The sequence below is a fragment of the Opisthorchis viverrini genome (assembly GCF_000715545.1).
Source record: "Opisthorchis viverrini unplaced genomic scaffold opera_v5_107, whole genome shotgun sequence".
NCBI lineage: Eukaryota > Metazoa > Platyhelminthes > Trematoda > Opisthorchiida > Opisthorchiidae > Opisthorchis > Opisthorchis viverrini.
The window spans coordinates 919,329-937,377 of NW_008751763.1; the positions used below are offsets into that span (position 1 = coordinate 919,329).

Genomic DNA, 18,049 nt, shown 5'->3' on the forward strand with positions numbered 1-18,049 from the left:
CCAGAATTGGTGAGCATAAAAGAAGGATTAACAAACCACCAAGGAATGCAGAAGAATACCAAACGCTGGTCAAAGACTCAGCGATGGCGGTACATGTCTTAGACACGGGACAGAATAGATCTGGAGAATTTGGAAGTTTTAAGACGGGGACTGCGATTCACACCACAGCGGCTGATAGCCGAGGCGGTGGAAATTACTAAGCATCACAGCATGAATAGAATCGAGGGTGTTGACACGTGACGGTGTGGTTGTCAATCCACGTAGGATCACTAGAAAAAACCGGGATGGGGGTGGAAAACCCAACCGACCAAAGGTCACAGCATCCCTCTTCCACAACTTTCTTGGTACTAGCTCACCCACACAGACTGACAGAAGGTTCAAACGAAGTTCAAGAGGAACCATCAAATGAACGGAACCAGAAGAACTAGACCCTAGGCTGGACCCAAACACATGTAGGTTTCCCCACCAACCCAACACTTGTTCAACCACTCTAACACATTAAAATCCCTCGACCGACACCCAACAGAGATTTAGCTTGACCTAGCTGATTGGTTCTCCTTCCGCCTTAATTCTCGACCAACCTCGGAACCTATTCACGAAGCTTGTGTCAAAAGCGAAATGTTGCCCAGCAATAAATCTACCGATTGTCACCAAACTTTTTCGAAAACATCGACTGAGATTTCGTTCTGAAGGTGTGGCCAATCCATGCTGGAGAGATTCGGTTTCATCCACTTTCCCGATCAACAGCAGTGTGCAACTCACGGAAATGTAGAGAGTTTTGAACCTGCGACATTTCGGCCAGTGGTTGAACACTTAACTATTTAGCATCAAGCCACCCAAAAGTGGAGTTATTAGCTCTCATTTAGACAGACACAATATAGACCTCACTGCTCATCCTTCAGTTAGAATCACAGAAACCATATCACGTGATCACTTATTGACTGGTTTAGCTCATCGAGTGATGTCTTTTCCGATGCGAGTTCCATTCATCTTATGGAATCATTCTTCCTATCAGCCACTTATAGACTGGTCATAGTTTGAGGATACGTTATCATCTGAAATAAATTTCGACCTGGCGAAAGAGCCCGACCACCATCTGGTAGAACTTGCTTCATAGCATGCAAACAAAACTATCGCTGTCTGGAACTTCGTGAGTTTGTGAACAACGCTCAAAATAGAGGCAGGATTTAGAGCTTGTTAAGTAAGGAGGTTATTTCATCCGGAAGCCTCCGTTACAAAAAAACACGAGGTATCATTTGAATGGAGCTTAGCATCCTAACTTTGCAAAATGAGTGGGGGAAAACCTACCAATACTAACACACAGCGACATTAACCACCCTTTGGATGGTGTTCAACTATTCGATGTTCTCGAGTGAATGAATTTCAAATAAACACTTTATCAGATGCCTTCTGTTTAACAGTTGCTCCAGTCCTGCTTTCACAGTGAGGTTTGATTGGGCTACTGACAGACGGCTTTCCGTGAATAGTGCATAAGTTCACACCTAGTTCACCAAAGAACGGCCAAAATTAGAATCTTCTGTCTTGAACTTCATTTGCATTTCCAGATGGAGCCACTAGTTTCCTCTTCTAAAGGAAATACATTGAGTAGCGTTAACCACTTGACTTTATGGAATCATGTTAGGAGACTCAAATTATGTCTATCATGTGAAAAACAGCTTGGATATGAGGAAATGCTGAATAAGCTCAACTTATTCGGCGAAGGTCACATAAAGCGGCTGAATGATGGCTTTTCCGAAACTACCGATTCCATACTAAAGTCATTCGCCGGGATGAGTTTGCGGCATAGCAGTAAGCCGCTTCGTCTCTTTTCGTCCTGCCTTTTGGTATAGATTGTCGCTGATGATGTGAGCGTAGTGCCATTTTCAATTGTTTTTCAGCGATTGCACGAGGATTTCCATTTCAGAATGAGGTAGCCCTGTTTCATTGCACATAATTATAAAGACCGAGTATAAATCGCTATACGATCACACAATTTGAAGGAAGCGGTCAACAACAAGCCGTCTTCAGCACTCGGTACCTCACAGTACCGAAATGAAATTTTTCCGAAAAACATACCTCGAAACAAATAGACAGATCCAAGAAGGAAAGAAGAGTTCCAGTCCTCTTGGCGGTTTTCAACTGTTCTGGATTATGTTGTTTTCTAATCAAAATTCTCAATTCTAAAACAAAACGGCAACGTTAGGTATTTTTTTACAAATCGGCAATGAATTGTAATGAAATTCACTTCTGTCCAGTATAAAGTATAAGTTAATCTAAATTCATTCAAGACCAGTTAAAAATGACTTGCCTGATTCGGTTCGCTTGCATCATAGCAAATGCCAAATAGTTGATTGTTGGTCTGTTGGCCGAGCTTGGCCGTTGTATTGCAAACGTTTCATCACCAATCAATGTGGCATTGTCAGCTTGGGATTGAGCAGACTAATAACCAAGCAGCGCACCCGCAGCTTTGCCAATGTTGAAAATGCGTTAAATTAGATAGGTTCATCAAGAATATGGTGTCGTTTTGCACGAAGTTTTCACACAAAAGCACCTTCATCAGGGAATGCTGCACAGAGCATGAAGGGTATTCAACATTTCGGTTGTGTTGCTGACTGTATGACCGAAGGTTCTCATTAGCAATGAACTTTCACTGATCGATTTTCAAACCAGCTTCTGTGTCAAGAAATCTGACTTTACACAACTTGCTAAATGCTAGCTAACACTAGAAACTTCTGGTTATATTCTCAGCCTTAACTCTGCAAATCTTCCNTCAAATCTTCCTGCTGAGGGAAAAAGTTGTCTTTTACAGCACCCAAGACAGTTTTGAGTAAAAAAAAGCTCGTGAGAAATGCACCTTTTACAATTTAAAATACTACGCCAAGGTCGAACACAGCTCACATAAGCAGGCAACCGGGTCAACCAGTTTCCCCTGAAACTTGCTCGAAACAGGCAAGATAGGTAGAATGCTAACTGGAGTTAAATGACGGCTCAACTCAGTTCACGAGTCAACCAACCGGTGTCCAAACACTTCTTCCGATTGTACACATCCTAGATGTCGAGCCACGAAATCGTGTCGGACTGGCTCGCTCATATAAAAAGGCTACCGAACAGACAGTGTGTTCATCAAGCTAAGCAGGACAATTACAAAGAAACACCCCGTGGCTTTTTCTCCTCGAAATGACAAGGTTTTACCTTCCCTTGAAGTACTACCGAAATCTACAGCCCACAACAAAACGGCCACGACCAACTTGGATAGATATGATCGACGAGACCTTGTCGAAAATACTTTTGATTTTGTTCGTTTGGTCTTCCGAATTACTGCTTTGACATATGCTGATGGGATAAAGTTGCACAAACTTCTGTTGAACAGAAGCAATTGCATACTGTAGTGCGCTGTTCTTGCAGGATGATACGTGGTCTACAGTATGTGATCTAATTGCAAAAGAGTTTCATCACTAACTCACATCACATCATCGGTACATTTTTAGGCGGCGAAGCACAGATGTGTTCCAGGTTAACAAGCGCTGCTTTCTGCAAGGATACCACCACCGGAGACTTATTTATTACCATTCTAGTCAACTCCCTCAATGGAGTCAAGAGTTGCGCGAAGATAGCATTTCAAACTAAAGCGCATGTGTCCCTTTATACACATCGTCCGTAATTTTTTTTATTTTGGAGTGCGACACTGAGTAAGCTGCATTTGAAGGAACTTATATCATTTGATTCATGAGTGCATATAGTTTTTTAATGTCTTCATGTACCTTGATCTTGGTTCTTCTTAGATTGATAAGCTTTGGCTGGACGTTTATCTCATCTTGGTTGACACAAAGGACTATTTCTCTAAAGTGGCGTGTTAATTCACAACCGTATTGAACACCCAATACTTCCATTTGCGTCGATTTTCTAAACTGAGAATGGATACGGCTCAAAATGTGTCCACCCACGTGGCTCAGCATGCAAATAATACACTCATCGTCCGTGTTACCAACAGGTACGAGTTGAAATCGGTTACCATGACAGTTGAGACTTTGAAAGCTGAATGCCTCAACTGAAATTCCTTCATCTACTGAGGTCCTGTGATATCAGCGCCTTTCACGGGCACTCGCCTACTGAAACATGGGTAGCCATTTACACTGTGTGTTTGGTATATATACACGGCTAGTTCATTCAGTCTTCATTGGCTAATATTGCAGCACCAGCCCGAACAATTTCACACAGAATGCGGTATGATGGAATTCATGCTTATAAATGCAACTGCCAATATTTGTTTGACATGGTATCTGTTTGGGATCCAGCTTCAGGTTGGTCTTCAGATAAGCGTACCATTGGGTAAGACGATGGAAAAGTGCGTCTTGGTTCAAGAACCCCCCGAACGAATAACTATGGCCCAGATTGACTTTGGCTGCGTGCACCCACAGGATTTGGTAACTGTTTAGGAGACATTGGACCAAGACTGGCAATTGATGAATCGATTGTCCTGTAAAACAGTGACACCATGAGAGGGGAAAAAGTTCGCAATGTCTTCTCTGTATATTATAATTGTCTTCTGATTTTTAACGCCCGCTCGCTGAGGGTCCGTATCACCAGAGTTTTGCACTGCCTGTTTACTCCACAACACTCGCCTGAGAGTATGGCTCTCAGCCGTCTGTTTAGAGCTGCGCTTTCTTTCACAGTATTCACTATCTGTACACATACACTCTTAGTGTTCATGTTTTGCTTGCGCCCCGTCCTTCACAAAGTTCAACGGATAAAAAATTTTTTTTCGTCTAGACACACTACTCACAGAGTACTGAAAACTAGTGTTCATGTTTTGCTTGCGCCCCGTCCTTCACAAAGTTCAACGGATAAAAAATTTTTTTTCGTCTAGACACACTACTCACAGAGTTACTGAAAACTCTTCAGGAACCCATGATCGGTTTCGCCTTTCTTGCAGACCCTGTCATTACCAACAGATTCGGCTGAGTTTCAGTTGAATCCCCTTTCCAAAGCTTATCTGTGTGAAAGTGAGAGTAGTTGCTGAGGTATGCTGCTTCTGGGCGGTAATCTGCCGTTGCCGTGACTAACATTAAAAACTGCTCTAACTAACTGACCAAGTTTGTCGACCTAGTGACCCTATATACGGTGATCGAGGACGAAATTAATCAACTGGGCGTTTTTCATAACAAGGAGGAAACTGGTGACCCCGTTTTCAGGTCGCATCACAATCCGGTTACCGTTCTTTGGCAAACTATGATGATGAGAAGAAACTTACCCATACTGTACCCATCTACAATGAATGAATATATCTTTAGAGCAGTAATCACTGACAACTTTCGTGATCTTACTGATACATCGTTTTACACAACAGGTCAAAAACTTTGGTTGGTATATATAGGAATGAATTGTAGCAATTTTTGAATAGTTCAAGTGACAGACTAGTAAACAACACATCTCTTAGTGGAATCGAACATGCCGCTTCTGGAACAGGCTTTCTACCAACCGAGGGCACCGGTGAAAATCGCAAATTTTTTGGCCGTTGATTTGATTACTGAGCTGCGCAAATTTGTCACAAACCCTTCACCAGCACTCGGGGTTGCATCATCAGCACTTTGTGAATGACCCGAGAGATTTATTCTCAAGACCGTCCGGACACCCATCAGTAAGACGACAGCAACCAACAGGAATGTTCACCAACACGACTAATGATCGATAAAGATTGACCTGGGTAAGTAGACCCTGTGTCAGTCAACGCAGGCGCGACAACTAGGCACTTCCAAATTCAACGCGCTTCCATTCACACCACATGATGTGGTCACCTCAACTGGTCAAGAGACGTTTACAGACGAATTGCCCAGCTCAGGGAATGAACCGGCGGGCAACATTACACTCTGAGCTGCCAATCTTCTCTTCCATTAGATCACAATTTCGCCTTGTTTTGTACATTGGTAGCGTAGCATAGTTGCTCATAACGAACGGGAACGAACCTACCCGGTCCAAAATTAATCGTACTGTAAAAAATAGTTGGTTTCCAAGAGCCCAGCTTGATGAATATTCACCGGGTATATGCCAACTTCCAATAAAATATCTTTTGGTTGTTTTCGTGCTAAACAACGAACAGGCAGTTGAACACCTTAGGTTTGAACAATGACACTGGGATTTTACAGAGGAAAGTAGGTCTGAATTGAGTACAAATACGGTGGAACATTACTCTCCAACTGCGTGTGCGTCAGCACGATTGGTCATACATCCCATCGATCCTATTGATCGTATGGAACACAACTGACTGTGATTTTAACTCAAATTCTGGCTCCAGTCTAGTGAGTAGACAAAACATGGTGTTTTCTTGTTATAACTGTCAATCGAAGTTTGATTACCAGCTTTGTGATGTATAAAACTAACGCCCGCGGTCCTATGGAAAACAAAAAGCATCCTGCCCAAAAAATCAAGATTGTGACTTTCACACACTTGAAAGTGCGTCTGAGATATTTCGCGTGAGAAATTCTGTGTCATCATCATCGAACACTGACAATATCAGCGTTCAAAACCAATGTTTCGCTGCCGTACAACCATGGTTCGTTTGATGGCCTTATTGTGAATGAAAGAATGAAAATGGTTGGGAAAGTGACTTGTTGCTAGCCTATCACAATCATAGTAGGGTGCCTACAGCTTCAGGCACTTATCCAGGCAATCTGGATGGAAACTGATAAGAACGCCACTGACATCGATTAGCAGCCATATGTTGCAGCGTCTCCAACCACGCACAGTGTGGATCGCGTGGTCCCATCCTAGAAGGTGAGTCGCACCGAACCAGGTGTTTCGTAATCGAAGTTGTACTCCAGCGAAGCATCGGTGGTGAACACTGATTTCATGGCGTCGATGGTGATGGTGGTTATGGTGATATGTTTCGTAATCTCTTTCACACCCCTCCGCCAGGCCAACCTTTGACATTGTGGCAGTCTGAATTAGGCAGGCCAGACAGCACTTTTTAGGACAAATGATCGTTCGTGGCACATGGCCACATGAACACATTCGTTAACTGAAGTCAGATTCGCACAAACGAACGCTCGTCTTCTAATTGCTTTGTTGCCGATTCGCCAACATCAGCCATCGTTTTGAAACAACGGTTGCTGAAGACGTCCCAGTTCCTCCAACCGAATAGACAAGTCTCACAGCCGTACAACGAAGCAGTCCGTACGGTGAGCTGATTCACACGTTCCTTGAGACTCTGGAATATACCGCTTTTACGCTATAGGTGTCATAAATCAGTAGACACAAGTTGAGATTTAGAGATTCGTGCACTGATATCATCTATTACACTACAATTGGAACTAATACAACTTCCGGTTTACGTGCAAGGCTTCACAAATTAGAGTGCCTATCCTTAGATTGTTCAGTGGCTGAATATCCAAGAGCAAGACCTTACACTTGGTGGGCGCAACGCGCCTGATGAAGGACGGATAACTTTGAAAACTGGAAAGACATCGACAGCATATTCCAGATCGAAGAGGTGTTCATCAGCAGCTGGTTGAGCACCAGGGTTTCGCGAACCTTCCAGAGTTCATCTCATTATCGGAGAGGGCGGGTGTCCCTGACTTTCCATATGGAAGCTTTTGGCGAGCTCTCCGTACGCTCTCACACGTCCAAAAGTTTGGGAATGCAAAGAAATAATTACGTTCCTCTCTGGGGAACTGTGTTAAGGAGATCGGACCGGTCAACCGAGTCGAATGCGCCTTGGAAATCCAGGAATACTGTAAATGGGGTCGTTCATAAGTATGACTGTGTTCTTATACCTGACGGAGTGTGAAGATCTAGTCAACACAAGCCTATCAGGCCAGATTTCCGGCTGCTGTTCTCCAGTTGTGGCTTGTGGAATTGTTATATCGTGTATCTGACTGCTGTTCCCGCCCCAGTGACCAGTGCCGGAGAAGGACTCACCGATAAGGAACATAACAACTTTATTCCGAACAAGCGGGTTCGAGAGCGTGAGTGCGAAAATATAACGGCCCCAAGCTATTTTATTGGAGGGACCCTGTCTGACTTTGGTCTAACGGAGTCTCGCGCCGTCCGGCTTCGATACAAGGCTGCCACGTGCTGCATATTGCAGGGACGTTGTCCATCTGGCCAGCATCTTGGGGAGTTAAGGGTCTCAGTAGAGTTTGGGCATTCAGTGCATACTTCCAGGAATCTGATCTTCCTGATAGGGTTCAAGCCGAGAAAGAATGGTCCACAGGACAAAGCTACAAAAGTTGCTGCTCGAAGCAAACGCGCTGCATTTCTGCTGGTGTTTCAATTTTTCCAAGTCCTTGTTACCCTTGATCAACTAATGAGTGTCGTTCTGTTGAAAAAAACAAAGATTGGGCTCACTTGTCGATCTCATTCAAATATGTCAATGTCGTGCAGAGCAAAGTTATGACAGTTGAGTTTTCAGTCTGTTCCCCGAGTATGCAGGCATTCCAAAAAGAGTTCCTCATCGGCCGGTCTTGGTATTCGGGCTGGGGAATACTGTATTTGCTAATGGCGACTTTTTAACAGTCATTTAGTCCATGGTCAAATAGTCCGCATGTCAAATAGACTCGTACTCGTGGCTTTTCTCTCCCATGCCGTGATTTGAGTGCACGCAACGCGAACTTTGTCATGCATAACCCTGACGGCCTGTTCAGCATGATCTTGGTGATGAAAACAAACAAAACAAAACAAAATAAAACCAAGCCTTTCCTTCAGGGTTCTTCTCGACGCGGCAACTCTTAATTTCCCCAAATTCACCGAAAATTTCGCGCAATTTCTCATCAGTAGTATCCGGTGGGAAATTCTTCACGTAGATATTGTTGAACCGAAGTTTCCCGGAGGCTGAACTGGGTATGAACTTGCTGACGTACACAACTCGATCACTGATCATCATATCATTCATTACTTTTCTCAATGGCGCGTTCAGCACACTCCTCTTTTCCAAAATGTGCAAACCCATACCCTTTCAAATTTCCGTGTTCGTCCATAGCAATCTTGCACGAGAGTATTCTGTCGATGAAACTGAAGCCATCGTTAAGTTGCTTCTGATAAATGGTCCTATCCAAGTTCTTTATGAAAATGTCACCCTTCCGGATTTTTGAAGGGAAGAGTCGTTCCGAGACCACAAAATACGGATAGGGTGCCCCGTGAACGACTCACAGTTGAAATTTTCTAGGGCGCGCTCGGCATTTTTGGGTTCCCCGAAGTTCACGTAACCATAACCGAGGGAGTTTCGGGTGACCAAATCGCGACAAATACGAGCGCTTTACACGGTGCCAATTTCTGAGAATTTAGAGTACAGTAACGCTTCCGTGGCCAGTGGGTGCAAATCACCCACATATAGGGAGGTCTGAGGTAAGCTTTATGTCGTTTGGGTTGCAACAGCCATTTTTTGTTCATAAATTAGTCTTTTGAAAGTTTTTGGAATGCTTTTTGTGTTTTTTATGTTTTTGCAGCGGGCACAGTGCAGTCGCACACCGTTTCAAACCTCACCGTTGTTGATTTGTCCTTCGTGGGATGAAACACACTGTTTGTTTCTTTGAAGTTCAAGCATTTCATAAATCATGAATTTCAGATCACCTGTTTCATCTTCACTCTTGCCTACTATCTGGGCTTCGCACAGCAGACAAATAGGTTCTTACAGTTCCAATTGAGGATGCTCAATAGTAGTGGAGAGCCAAAAACTAGTCATATTGAAGCAGCTACCCACTCAGGGAAAGTTTGTGAAAGCCATTCTTATTTTCTCATTTGGCTTGTGATGGATGCTTCTTCTGTCCACCTGCCAAGGGTTCCGAAGGCAAGGACATGAGCTTTAAGGGCGAAAACTCCGGACTAGTTGAAAGTCTAACAATTATTGTTCCACTGAACTCACATCGATTAGGTAATCCTACAGGATGTCGCCTGTCATTTACTGTGAACATGAAGTTTTAAATCCAAAGGGATCTGAACTTTTTTGCAACATGTATCGATTAGCCACTTCGGGTGACCTGGGAGCTTCATGGACCAGTAGTATGTACACATAAAGTATTAGAAAAACAATGCCTTTGGTTGGGGTGGTCCTTATTCCCAACGCTAACTGTAACCTGTCCACTCAGTCAGCCTTATTTTTATACGCCTGTTTATACATCAGATTCATGCTTTTAGGCTGAGGCGAACGACAGAGATGTTTGCATCCCAACATATAACTGTTTTTCTCTGTACTAATAAGATTGGCGGCTGAGGACCCAGCGCCATTCAGATTACAAAAAAATTTAGGAAATGTTTCGTCCTAAAAAGGTAGTACAATAAAATTTGAATTACAAATTTCTTGACTTACGTCTCTACAGGTGTACCCAAATGAGAAATGCGAACTGAAGCAGTCGATGAAGTGACATTAGAGGGACAATCCACCTCGTCTAACACAGCAACTTCGCATGCTATATACATGTATATATATCATCGCAGCCATCGAGTGTTCTAGGGGTTTATTCTGTGTGTGTGCAAACTGTATGGATATTCTCCCCTGTGTTGGCTGGGGTGAATAACATTTGTACTTCTGTATGGGAGTGTAATTAGCCTATATACAGTGGACTACTACAGGAGGAAACAATGAATAACTGTTTTCCATCTCCTATTAACATCCACAAAAACAACTTATTACAGATGGGTGCCGGGCCTTTGTGGTTTTTCATAGCATCTTTCTGAGTTCATTTGTATTAATGGGCACATATGGGCTACTTCGAAACCAGCAAAACTAAGCTAACAATGTTCTGTATAAAAAAACCCTGGAAGCTCTTCCCGTAATTAGAAAGTAATTAGGGTTTCATACATTTCATCAGAGTTACACGAGTGCCCGGACTTCAATGTATCAGGTAGCTTCGTCCGTAAATGACGTTTCTCTTTGACATTCGACATTCGTTGTCGAAGATTAGAAAACGCTTCCCTGACCTACCCAGTTCAAGAAGTGGTCCCTACCCCCACCAGCCTGTCGCAGCTGTGTAAATAGGTAAGTTAATCTAAGAAAATGCGTTTTTTCTGGCGTATGGTTGTGAGTTGATCCAACTTGATCTTCCAATCGCATTTACTAGTCCAAACCTTGCGGCAGAATTATTTGAGATATTTTGCGTTCCGTGAATTTCGATCAAAGAAGGTTGATATTAACAACATCTGTCGTTAGACCCTTGAATGACATTTGGATCTCCCAGGTGCCTCAGGTGGGGTGACAGGCCCTAAAGTAAATTACGAATAATAGCAAATAATGGTCATGAAGTAGTGTACTCGGCTGAAAGCCTACCTGAGTGGTTGGCGAGCAATGGTGGTTGGGTCGATTCTGTCCACCGCCTTTTCACTGGAGGGGTCTCAACCCCTTGACTAACTGCACTCTCATTGCCACACACGTCTTGAGGCATTGCATTATGTCAGACACAGTGACTGGAGTGCGAAAATTCCTCGTAGGTCCTAAGTAATTTTGTGTGTGCTTGACCGATCTGTGAACCTGCTAAGCGTTTTTAGAGATAGCTTGTTTCAGTGTAAACGAACGCAAGGTATAAGTGAGAGTTGTCTGTACCCAGGTTTTGCTGGTAAAAGCTGAGATATTGAACATAATCTTCGAATTTCTCATGGAGTCATTTGGTTTGTTTTACTTCGGAGGAGTTTAGACATGACATGGCTGAAGTCGTTGTGAAGAGGTATCGGTGAAATTGGAGCTTCCTGGGGAAAGATACTTCAAACTGAAGAATAGAACTGGTTGGTGTACCATGTTCCAATTATGTGACTCCAAACACGGCTAAATCATGTAAAGATGTGAAGGTTAGTTCTAGAGAAATGACTGACCGTTCATACTGCTACACACGGCTAACGCTCTCGGAGTTGCATCAGGCTATTGATAAGATTTATTTGTTTTTTAGCCGCTTCTGTAGTGTGCTATGGGTTGCAGTTAACTGTTGGGAAATCAATGTGTTCAGAATACTTTCTTCAGGTTTCCTCCATTCTAGAGAAGCAGTATTCCCGCATCATCAGAAAGGAAATGCCGATTGTCTGAAGAAAACACCTTACTGCCTGTACACTCCCTATGAGCTGTTAATCGATTGCTCGCTGTCCGGGGGGGCAAACCAAATTTTGCCTAGTTGCTCCGCGTTACGTCCTATTGGCTTTCTGGGTATGGGAAATGGAGATTCTAACCAACATAGTCTGTCAACTTATTGTAACATCAGATCTCGACCACCGAATGGACGTGTTTGTCATTGGTTGCAAAAGCACTATGATAAACTGGTAAGTTGTAGTCGCTGTCATTCCCCTAAAACGGCAAACTGCCATGTTTTGTTCCCTCCCAATTACATTTTACCACAGTTAAATCTGCATGGCTGTGTCTCTTTACTGTGTATCCCGAATCGCTGTTGACTGCTTTTATTTTGGCAATCGATGCATCATAAATAGTCGTAAAGCTTGCTCTTGATGACCAGGAGCTGACGATGGTATATTCCATACAATGACTGGCAGAATGTTATCTGTCCTGTGTAAATGGTATTCGTTTTGTGGATGAAGAGGGTTGATATCATACCTGTCTCACAACCGTCATAGGATTAACGCTGGTTGATAGTTCTCGACCATCTCAAATTGTTCCTTGAGATCCTTGTGACAGAGTTCCAGTACCTCTACGCAAATAACTGTTGAGCACGTTGCTGTTGATTCATTCGCCGAGAATGGATTTTCAACGGTCACTCACTAGATCACGTGCCACAAACACTCAAACCGCTTGACAATTCCTGTCCCACTTGCAACTTTAGCCGACAGACAACAGTTACGCTACAACTTCCCATCCATTCTTGTCTACGTAGCTACTACTTGCGTCACACATCAGGCTTACGAACTTCAACCACACTAGGTCAAGTTATATTCATTTTCGTGCGAGTATCAAACTCGAAGGGGCACCCCTCTCTTCACACTGCACACACACAATAAATAGGCATACAGCTCGGCCCAACACACACGCTCGCGCGCGCACAGGGCGGGAAATCAACCGAGCTCCACGAGTCTCCACGAGTAACTACGGAACACGTGTAACAGCTATGTTTCAGAGAGGATACGTCCAGCGTCCGAACTTCACTCAGGAACTCTAAACAGCTGTCCTCAAACGATAAGCCACTTTTTGGCTTACTCCACTTTCCGCATTGTATCTATTTTATCAAGTGCTCCTGACTATTGTATTCATCATCATTCTGGTAAAACAGACATGTTAGTGCTTGTTACCTTCTGATAATCAACTTAATTACTTTATAACAAGCTAACATATTCAACCTTCAGTCGTTACTAGTCGAGGGACCATTATCAGGGTGCAGCGTGATGAATATTTCCCTTATGTCTGCTTGCGTCTTTATCTCTTGATTTGTACCTGGCGTTCCTCGGTAAGAGGCTCAGCTCTTCCGTATTTGAGATGGTCTGTCTGAAATTCGTCTTGCATTCTAGCCCGAATTCCTCGCACTCATTTGGTCCGGTAGATTTGGTCATAGTTTTGATGTACCTGTCCAAAACTGTGTTGTCATATGGTCTGGCTCGTCGGACCACTAATACTACTTTTCGGTGGCTTCATTTTCGTCCGTCCCCACTTCCAATTCCGCCATGGTCTGATTTACTTGAATCTAATTGGCCTGTTGCGTTTTCTTGCTGTTTCCCTATAATGACTGATTTTCTTCGGTTTGTTCAGTTAATTACATGCATTCCGTTGTGCATTTTGTCCATCTGATTTCGGCCTAGAGTTTTGAACCAATGAAACTCATAAGTTCAATGGATGTGTACCTTCCCCCTTCCCTACAAGTGTCCACTGTAAACTATGTCGTTGGGGAGTTTTCTTATACCCAGCAAATGATTTCAATAGGGATGATGTCTTTCATGGAGTAAGAGTCTTCCATGGATTCATGCTATTTTTATATTGCAAGTACCAGTTTGTGAAGGTGGCTCCAGTCGAACTCGTGTACTCGGTAATCGCATGGTACGGATACGGATGAAAGCTGTTCGTTTTTTCTGCAGAAAGTTTGTTTTCATGATAAGCTTCCTTTGCGTTCACTCCGTGTATTATAGGACGTAATCCTGGCTTTCTTATTCATCGTTGGATTCATTATTTCTTCAAATTTTTATGATGCCCACTGCATCGCATCTCAGCCACTCTCTTATCGTTTGTCACAGATATATAACCATCAGTCCCGTCATCGTTTTGGTGCACGGACTTGTGATTCTTTCGTCTTCCTTTTGTGTTGAAGGATCGTCAAACAGAACAGTTTGGGTGTTAAGTCCTTTGAAAGATCATGTTTAAGAATTTTTTCTCGATTAATATCAGAGTTACATTGCATCTCGATTCGCTTGAAGAATGTCTGAATACAGATTTACTAGTAATAGTAGCTTAGAAACTTCTTCGTACGCTTTGCCTTTTAGCAGACTTCAGATTACACTTGTCTGTTTGGCCATCCAGCTAAGATTAATTCGTTGTTTCCTGATAGGCTATCTGGAGGTACGTTAACGCAACACGCGTAAAGTTTACACTTCGTGGGGTCATGCTACCAGATCCTTTCGGAGCCATTCTTAAGTGGTTGGCGTGTGGATCTGACGGATGTGATCAAGTACGAAAAGTATAGGGCTGTACCCTAGCTTTTTGTGGCTTCTAGCATTGTCGCATCGACATAGGGTAAACAGACTATCCTGTTCCTCTCCACTTTCGTCATACGGACAATTGCGGTTAAAGCTAGTTCTCTCCAGCAATGATTTGAACGCCAGGGTTTCCAATTCCTTTCAGTTTACACCTCGTTATTTAATCGATGATGACCCTAGAGAATGGATATTCTTTTCGGATACCATCTCTTGTGGAAAACTTTAAAATCTTACCACACACACGCAGGCCCTGATGGAGCGTGAAGATGTGGTCGATGCGGCCAATACCCGGTCGAATTTCCGCTTGACGCTCACGAGTCATGGTTTTGTGTGCTGCCGTAAGGGGACGAAGGATCGTCATCGACGCCAAAAGCGTTGTTACAACGGTAGTCAAGCTGACACATCTGGTGTTACTGCATTCACTGTGTTTCCGTCAAATTCCGACAGCCTATACTGGAAACAGAAGACGGCTATCTGTATTGTTGTTCCAACAGGGCATAGGTTCTTCTTCGCTGAACATCAAAGAGCACGTCGGCTAGCACTGTGTGATTAATGTTGCTGATGGCTTCGAAGTTTTACGTACCACTTTTTTAAATTGTACGTTAAGGATGTAAGGAAGGTTTTTAGATTATGAAGATAGGTTTCCATACCTTAGGTCCAATAACTTAGCAGCGCAAATTTAGCAGGGCCCTTGTGGTAGCAGCAGCGTGAAGAACCTCACGAGGCTGCGAGCCGACTACCGTACACTGATGGGACATTGTTTCTTGTGTGGCTTGGTCGATTCATCCCAATTCGGATGGCCAGGTTATTTACAAATTCGAAACCGACATGGTTGCACAGGTGCTTCATACTAGCCGGATAATAAGAACTGGGAACGTATGATTTTGTTGCATCTATCTGCTGAGACAAACTGTCATGTACTTCTCGCCTGTATGGAAGCAGCTTGCACCAGACTGGAGAAAACAAACACCTGCGCACATGCAAGCAACCGGAGCTAAGTAATGCTCAGCTGTTATATTTCATTATGTATAATAGCATGCATTTCTTACAAAAGAAACAACCGGTTGCGCAAATTTTCAAGAATTGTGGAGAAACGCAACAAGTTTTACGCACTGATAGGTTAACCTGTTAAATTTTCAATGCAGTGAATATGTGGGTTTGTATTATGGGGAAATCTAGTACGATAGTGGTGATACCAGCCGTCCCGGGAATTAGTATAATGTAGCGGATGGTTTACAAACAACATGCCGCCACAGAACTGTCACGGTAGATATCCACATTCCGCTAAGTTCGTACTGAAACCGGCTTGCCAATGTAGATTACTACAGATTCCTGTAAATGATAATATTCCCGTCTAGCGACAACACGTTGGGCATCAGTGGGTTTCCCTTAGATTTCCCGTGATAAAACTATAAGAACTTATGCTTGACATACCCGAAGACATGCGAAAAAACCCATTGTTGACTGGTCACTGCCTAACTTATGTCAATATAGTGTGACAGCAAAAGCAGATTCAACAATTTATTAGGATGAACCGCGATGCGTATTGACCACAGGTACCACGTCATTGTCCATTTGTCAGTGGTTCAAAGTCAGAAGCAGTAACGATCAATCTCTCTCGCGGCACAACACAAACCTCAGCTTTCGCGAGAGACTCACCTGGAACCCAGTTGAATCTCTCGTTTGCGGTGTTTCGAGGCAAATGAATGTACTGCACCAAGCCGCCTCATGTTCCAGTTGCTACGATATTCGAGAGATTCAGCTGGGTTCCAGGTGAGTCTCTCGCAAAACCAAATTTGTTCGCAAATGAATGTTTCAAGTAGAACATAAAATTGACGGAAGCTCGGGGAATGTGCCTGCATGACGAGCCCCAAAGAGGGCGAAACCGACCGTGGGCTGTCGAAGGATTTTCAGCAACCTTATGAGTTTGTGCATTACAAGCATCAGCTGCTGTTTTGCCGTCTCTGATAGGATCAGAGCGCAGGGAGAGTTCATGCCCTTAGCCGGCGACACCACAGCATTCGGTAACGTGCCAGCGATTCGTCCATCCAGGCCACCAATCGCCTGTGCCGTTCTGATTGAAGCATGCTGGCGATTGGTGTGGACCGAAGCATCCAATCATGCCAAGACATGCTAAGTCATGTGACGTAGTAAGCACAGGCACAGAAACGCCGGTGGTAACGTGGCCATGTGTCTATGTGACGATCCAGACGTTGTGGGGTTCATCCTTCTATGCCTGCAGTCGGACGACGTAGCTAGGCTCTCCTCAACGATTGACGTGCACGCGGCCGACTCTACACTGGTTGGGCATAGTCCTCGATGGCTAAGATATGCCTCCAAAGGGCGAAGTCTACTGTGCGTGAGTCAAGCTACTGTCTGTTGCAAATGGCCTATATGGATTTGGAACGCAGGTGGTTGTTTTCGAATTTTGATGTGTAAGACATTATGTCCCCCTTATTCATTTCACCAAAGCCTTGGTAAGAATTAATTGACAGGATTTTAACATCTGTGTAACTCCCAGATACTAATACACATTTACTACATGGGGAGAAACACGTGGAGACACCCAAAGGAGAGGAGGTTACAGTCAAAGTTTGGTGTTTAGGTAGATGTGTTCTGAGCTAATGACTTGCGCACATCCTTCAGCTGCAGCACCCTTTCGGTGCCTAACCGCCATGCCACCAGAAGGAAGCACGAGGGCTAGGATACTGCCAGGTTGCCCAAGCCTAGATAGGAGAAGTCGAGATGCAGAAGTCGGGTTCGCACCACGATCAGCAAATTCGCGCGCTAACCACTGAACCATCTTGTTTCCAACAGCAAATGATAACCACCATAGATTCACTACGGACCAGATAATTTGACCAACGTGTGATTATGCTCTGTTGAACATTGGTTCGTGGATTTCAAATGACTAATTATTTTATATTCCATATTCATCCAGAACGCTATTGATAATGACCAGTCCTGATTCCGGATATTTTCATCCTACTGAAGAGTCGTTGATCTCGGGGTTCATACGGTCTACTCTCTTAACTCCTCAGTTGCTCTCACTCATTGTATAGTGACTAAGTGCTTTATTCAGACTAACCGGCTGTTCATTCTATCGTCATGGTCATCTTTAGATCATATTGACTATCTTGCTCTTTGGGGGTGTCTATGGATCCCCGTGGAGCCCATAACGTCTGTTTTTCGAGACCCACTTTCTGTCAGTTTACATTGCGTCACAACATTTCTACACAGCGGCGGACGTATTCCCGAGGAGTGGTCTCTGTGTGCTGCCGCCTGATTAGGGGAATGTTCCTCTCCTCACAAAACCCCGGTCGTCAGTGGATTCATACAGGTTATTTCATGGTCTTGAGATACGTTCCATCCCTCGCAGTTAGAGAATCGGACTAGGCAACGATCACTCCATTGTCCTCATGCAACATCCTGTGGATTCATATAT

The 18,049-nt window shown here is 43.8% G+C and overlaps 3 protein-coding genes across 3 annotated transcripts in view; 1 reads left to right on the plus strand and 2 right to left on the minus strand.

Moving 5' to 3' along the window:
- The window catches only part of T265_05593 (hypothetical protein), a gene marked incomplete at both ends in the record, with an annotated part of 12,975 nt that extends 8,478 nt beyond the window's left edge, over nt 1-4,497 (minus strand). Inside the window, 4 exons of the mRNA XM_009170645.1 lie at nt 33-120; nt 2,077-2,144; nt 3,105-3,333; nt 4,398-4,497. Coding sequence (XP_009168909.1) covers nt 33-120; nt 2,077-2,144; nt 3,105-3,333; nt 4,398-4,497 — 485 coding nt within the window. The remainder of the gene's footprint in view (nt 1-32; nt 121-2,076; nt 2,145-3,104; nt 3,334-4,397) is intronic.
- A 4,382-nt stretch (nt 4,498-8,879) lies between these two features.
- T265_05594 (hypothetical protein) lies at nt 8,880-10,410 on the minus strand (the record flags this gene model as incomplete). The annotated part of the gene is given in 3 exon segments (XM_009170646.1): nt 8,880-9,053; nt 9,071-9,248; nt 10,301-10,410. 3 exon segments carry the CDS (start codon nt 10,408-10,410, stop codon nt 8,880-8,882), a joined length of 462 nt encoding a protein of 153 aa, XP_009168910.1.
- A 6,382-nt stretch (nt 10,411-16,792) lies between these two features.
- Nucleotides 16,793-18,049, plus strand: part of T265_05595 (hypothetical protein) — a gene marked incomplete at both ends in the record, with an annotated part of 9,904 nt that continues 8,647 nt past the window's right edge. The window contains 2 exons of the mRNA XM_009170647.1: nt 16,793-16,963; nt 17,214-17,357. Coding sequence (XP_009168911.1) covers nt 16,793-16,963; nt 17,214-17,357 — 315 coding nt within the window. The remainder of the gene's footprint in view (nt 16,964-17,213; nt 17,358-18,049) is intronic.